This window comes from Zea mays, chromosome 6 (assembly GCF_902167145.1).
Source record: "Zea mays cultivar B73 chromosome 6, Zm-B73-REFERENCE-NAM-5.0, whole genome shotgun sequence".
NCBI classification, from domain to species: domain Eukaryota; kingdom Viridiplantae; phylum Streptophyta; class Magnoliopsida; order Poales; family Poaceae; genus Zea; species Zea mays.
In genome coordinates, this window is record NC_050101.1 from 148,745,508 (window position 1) to 148,750,735 (window position 5,228).

Consider the following 5,228-nt stretch of genomic DNA (forward strand, 5'->3'; position numbering starts at 1 on the left):
TTTTTGATTCTGCTTCAGCAGGTGTACATATTTTAAACATTGTTGCAGAGAGCTGCTTCCTGGAGTTCTCTGTAAAGGTTCTGCAGGTAACTGAACCATTAGAAGATAGAATGGAGAAAGCCCTGTTCAGTCCTCCATTATCTAAACAAAGAGTCGAATAATTTGCTGTGCGGCACATCAACGAGCTGCATGCTACCACACTTGTAATTTCCCCACCTAATTCCTTTTTCCCCACCTAATCGCTGTTATGAGAAATAAAATTGGACATGTCTACGAACATCTGTTTCAGAGCCCTGAACTAAAATAGCTCCACGCCTCCACTATTTGTTTGCATGAATTTAAAATGTGCGTTACTTGGTTTACGGAGAATTTTAACCTGTTTTTAATTGAACATGCCATTTGACTTACTATTTAGCTTTACATTTGAATGCTCCTCTTATTCTAGGATACTTTTAAGTGTTTCATCAACGATGTCTGAATATTTTGTTGTCAAATTATTGTAGGACTATTTGGATGCCAAATTCAAGGAAATAGGGCACAACAACATGTACTCCCCTCATGCTACCCCCCAACTCATTGTTCTCCTTTATGTCACAAGTATGGGGCACTTTAAACAATACATGTTCTTGTGCTGACCTTTCTTTCTTTTTATACTTACTGAAGATCACTTTAATGTATATGTAGATTAAAAAGTTCATGAACACCCTGGGACAGTACCAGACCACATCCATTATGAACCTTCAGGTTGTCCCAATTTATCCTTTCTACTCTTATACGAAAGCTTGTGATGGCCAACATAATTGATATGAGATGTTCATTTAGAATGAATGGTTGGTCGAATGATTGTGCTTAAAACCTCATGTTTTCAGGAGACGGACGACGATCGAGAGGCTTTTCTACAAGCTTATAATTGATAATGTGGCGGAGCTGCTTCCTTCATCTTGGTGCTAATGGGGCCATGAGGTTCCTTTATTGAGTAGTATCTTGTTTGACACTGCATGTAGTTGCTTGAAAATAAATATGTGAAGTTCTTGTTAATTGTTGTTGGCCTTGTTAAATATCTTTATTTAGTCTCCAAAGGAATCTGTTGGCTTAACTGTGGTGCATATTATCTGTAGGTGAAATACTCCGTTTGAATCCGGGATATAAGACACCTGAGAACTACAAACCAGTACTTAGGGAGACAAAAATCCCTGTTCCGGTATGTAAGGTCACTACCTCATCATGCTTATTGTTTGTTTTGATCTTTCACCATTAATTAATTGTTTTACTTGTATGCAAAGATTTCGTTGACCTTTTTGTTCTTTTGCCGCTATATTTCTCATACTCCAAGAGTGCCTTGTACTTGAACAATCGAATTACACCAATAGGAGCTTATCTCAATTTTCCTTGGAATGTACTAGAATTATGCATCACAGCTTGGGTTGTCTCCAATAGCTGTATTATTGATCGATCTGTTTTTTATCTATGTTGTGTTATACTTCATTGCTTCCTTCATCTTGGTGCTAATGGGGCCATGAGGTTCCTTTATTGAGTAGTATCTTGTTTGACACTACATGTAGTTGCTTGAAAATAAATGTGTGAAGTTCTTGTTAATTGCTGTTGGCCTTGTTAAATATCTTTATTTAGTCTCCAAAGGAATCTGTTGGCTTAACTATGGTGCACATATTATCTGTAGGTGAAATACTCCGTTTGAATCCGGGATATAAGACACCTGAGAACTACAAACCAGTACTTAGGGAGACAAAAATCCTTGTTCCAGTATGTAAGGTCACTACTTCATCATGCTTATTGTTTGTTTTGATCTTTCACCATTAATTAATTGTTTTACTTGTATGCAAATATTTCGTTGACCTTTTTGTTCTTTTGCCGCTATATTTCTCATACTCTAAGAGTTCCTTATACTTGAACAATCGAATTACACCAATAGGAGCTTATCTTAATTTTCCTTGGAATGTACTAGAATTATGCATCACAGCTTGGGTTGTCTCCAATAGCTGTATTGTTGATCGATCTGTTTTTTATCTATGTTGTGTTATACTTCATTTTGGTATTAATATTTAGCCTTTTTAAAAAAATTTGGTAGATCTTTTTAAGTTATCATCATGTCCCTGATTAGAGGGGCGTGCAGAACATTGGTCATTTGGGTGATTGTGGGTGGTAGGGTGAACGAATGCTAAACCGAGCACTTTTTATTGGGCAGTTTGGGACAGCGGTGATTGTGGGTGGTAGGGTGAATGGATGCCAAACCGAACACTTTGGATTGGGCACGCTGGGGACAGCGGTGATTGTGGGTGGTAGGGTGAACGGATGCCAAACCGAGCACTTTGGATTGGGCACGCTGGGGACAGCGGTCAATCTCAAGGCCTAGGGGCTGAGGTAGATGAGGATCTCTCCTTGTAAAAATGGTGTTCGGTGGTTTTCTTGCACCAATCGTAAGTCATAGTTCTGAATTTTGGTATTCTAAGCATGTAGCGTTTTTTATGCAGCAATCAACTTATAGAGCAGATGCTCTCTTATTGACAACTCTCATAAGAGTCGATAAGGTATGTATTTTTTTCCTTCATACAAGAAAGAAAAGGATATTTGTAAATCTGGCCTTAGTGTAACATCCAATTGGAGACTAGGATGAGGTAAATAGTGTAAATCTGTTTGCTTGACAAAATTTGGCTCCTGTCATGGACTTCTCATGCTGGCAGGTTCCGCATGTGCAGCAGGCCTTCACCTTGGACTGCGGCCTCGCTTGCGTGCTCATGGTGCTCAGGACGCTAGGGATTGATTGCTGCGACGGCATTGCCGATCTCGAGAGGCTCTGTCGCACCACGAGGTTCTCTCTAGGACTGGAACTTCACAATTTTAAGTACAGTTAGTTGTACAGCAGAACTAAAGAAATGATCGTCACCTTGATTTTGTGGCCTTAAGCATGGCACATCCAGAAAGTAGAAGGAACCAAAAAAAGGAAAGTAGTAGTATAGAGCTAAATGACTGTTGTTCAACGATCATAAGAGAATATTTGGTCAGAGTAGTCATAAGTTCAGAAAAATGCAATAGTGGCTTCATCCAAAACAAATGCAGGTATACTTAAAGAACGCAGGTTCCATTTTTTGTTTGGAAAACTAACGCCCTTTAACACTTCTATTTGCAGCCCGCGATGTTCGGGAGTCCGCGCCCGCCGTCGCGCGCCCACCGTCGAGAGGTACGCGAAGAGTATAACAGCGGGTGCACTCGGCACCGGCCGTCGAGACCACGATGTTGGCCGTCGCCTGGCCTCTCTCCGCTGTCACCGGCCTCTTACCGACCTCTCTCTCACTAACCCTCCTCCACGCCACCCTTGTATCGACCTCCCCTCTCCCAAAAGGCCAAAACCCTGTCCTCCCTCCTCACCGCGGCGCTCACGCCATGTATCCTTATCGTGTGCAGGTGTCCATCCTGGTGCTGGGCATTGTGGTCGTCTCCATCGAGCACAACAGCAAAAACATTTGCATGTGATCGTAAGTCAGCTTACGTGTTCATGTCTCTCATCCACTTTGTTTCCCCCGCGCTGTGTGCGTCGTATTGATTGTTGATAACCTGGTCATAAGTAGATAATGCAAGACTGTCATGGTACTACGCAATTGGTAGTAATGCAGATTTGGACAGCTGTTCTTCTGAAATTCTGGAGCTCTTCAATAAAGCTGAGGATAATATTGAGAAAGGTATAGAGATGTGGGAGGAAATGGAAGAACAGCGTCTGAAGAATCGATCTAAACCTAGCTAGGAGAATATTGCGCTAGAGAAGATGGGCTTGGAGGAGTATATCAAGGATGTATCCACTGATGATGCGGCTGAACAGGCTTCCAATTTAAGGTTTCAGATAAACATTTTATGGGGTATGCTCCTTTATGAGCGTTCAGTTGTGGAATTTAAATTAGGTCTCTCAATGTGGGAGGATTGTTTGATGGCTGCTATTGAAAAGTTCAAACTTGGGGGAGCTTCTGCCACATATATTGCTGTGCTGGTGAAAAACCACTATGCCAATGAAACTGCTCAAGATGGTAAGATAAATTTACTGTTTTGTCCTGTGAAAACTAAACTGTTGTTTTTTGCTGGAGAATACAAGAATTGTAAAGGGATTATGCAAAGTGTTAATTAATTGTGCTGAATACCATTTGTTCTGTGAATCCTTTGTAGTAGTCCCACTGAGTTTGTTAAATTAATTATTGGACCTTTACAGTTGGGAGTTCACCTATTATCATTTTTTAAAAGTTTATATGTTGCACATTCATCAAGTGTTGAATCACTTTCAACTTGTTTTCTTTACCTTGAGGTCGTTTTTTGGGAACATTGTGAAAACTGAAAAGGATGATTATATAGCACAATCAGTAACTGTTAGTGGTCGAGCGTTGTATGCTATGCTGAATGTTTCCATATCCCCACCCTTACTGTGGGGAAAGTATTAACTATGATTGTCCAATTTCTTTGTAGGTTTGGGCTTCAAGATTGATGAAATTGTTCAAGCCTGGAATGAAATGTATGACATTAAACGGTGGCTGCGTGGTGTTCCATTGTTTCGCCTTGAGCCATTATTTAGGCGAAGAGTTCCACAATTGCATACTGCACTTGAACATATATAGTACTCATGAAGTTGTTCTACATCATATTGGATTTCAATACTTTTTTATCAGTGACACTTTTCTCTTTTTTGGTGAGTACAATAACTGTATTTTTATCTTGTAATAGATTAGTTTTATTCATACGACAAGCACTATGCACTGTGATATTTGTTGATTTTTCCTTTACATGCCCCCTTGCACTTTCTAATTAAATGTTTGTGACTATGGAATGGATCTTTTCCATTCCATGTGGTTTGGGGGACAATTGATGTGCTTTGCTTTGAAGACAGTTGTAGTGGTCATCTGACTGTGAATTTGTGGTGCACAAGTTGGCTGTGTGTTTTTCCAAGAAAAATATTTTCTTAACATAGTCCAGCACTAGGATTCTCGAGTCCCCGATCCCCAGCACAAACTTGCTGTTGTTTCCACTTTTATTGTCAATAGCTGTTAGTACTTACTGATTAAATTCACATTCTTTAATATATGAACTTTATTGCTTTCTGATTGTGCATTCAAAGGGGCAACAGTACATCATTAATCCATCAAATGTTCAAAAATGTGCATCCATAGGTGCAACATTATGACAGGGATACAGTCACTGCTACGTACAATAATTTTATGGGGCTACTGTACCAG

General features: G+C 40.0%; 1 protein-coding gene across 1 annotated transcript; it reads left to right on the top strand.

Moving 5' to 3' along the window:
• Positions 1-3,596: 3,596 nt before the first annotated feature.
• On the top strand, positions 3,597-4,778 carry LOC103630218 (protein PHOX1). The gene is made up of 2 exons (XM_008651290.2): positions 3,597-4,034; positions 4,465-4,778. Exons 1-2 carry the CDS (start codon positions 3,779-3,781, stop codon positions 4,611-4,613), a joined length of 405 nt encoding a protein of 134 aa, XP_008649512.1. The 5' UTR covers positions 3,597-3,778; the 3' UTR covers positions 4,614-4,778.
• Positions 4,779-5,228: the final 450 nt, after the last annotated feature.

Bases quoted from the DNA above. Each gene is read 5' to 3' on its own strand.
- LOC103630218 (XM_008651290.2), top strand. From the start codon at position 3,779: ATGGGCTTGGAGGAGTATATCAAGGATGTATCCACTGATGATGCGGCT. The intron at 4,035-4,464 runs GTAAGATAAATT...ATTTCTTTGTAG, and splicing joins CAATGAAACTGCTCAAGATG to GTTTGGGCTTCAAGATTGAT.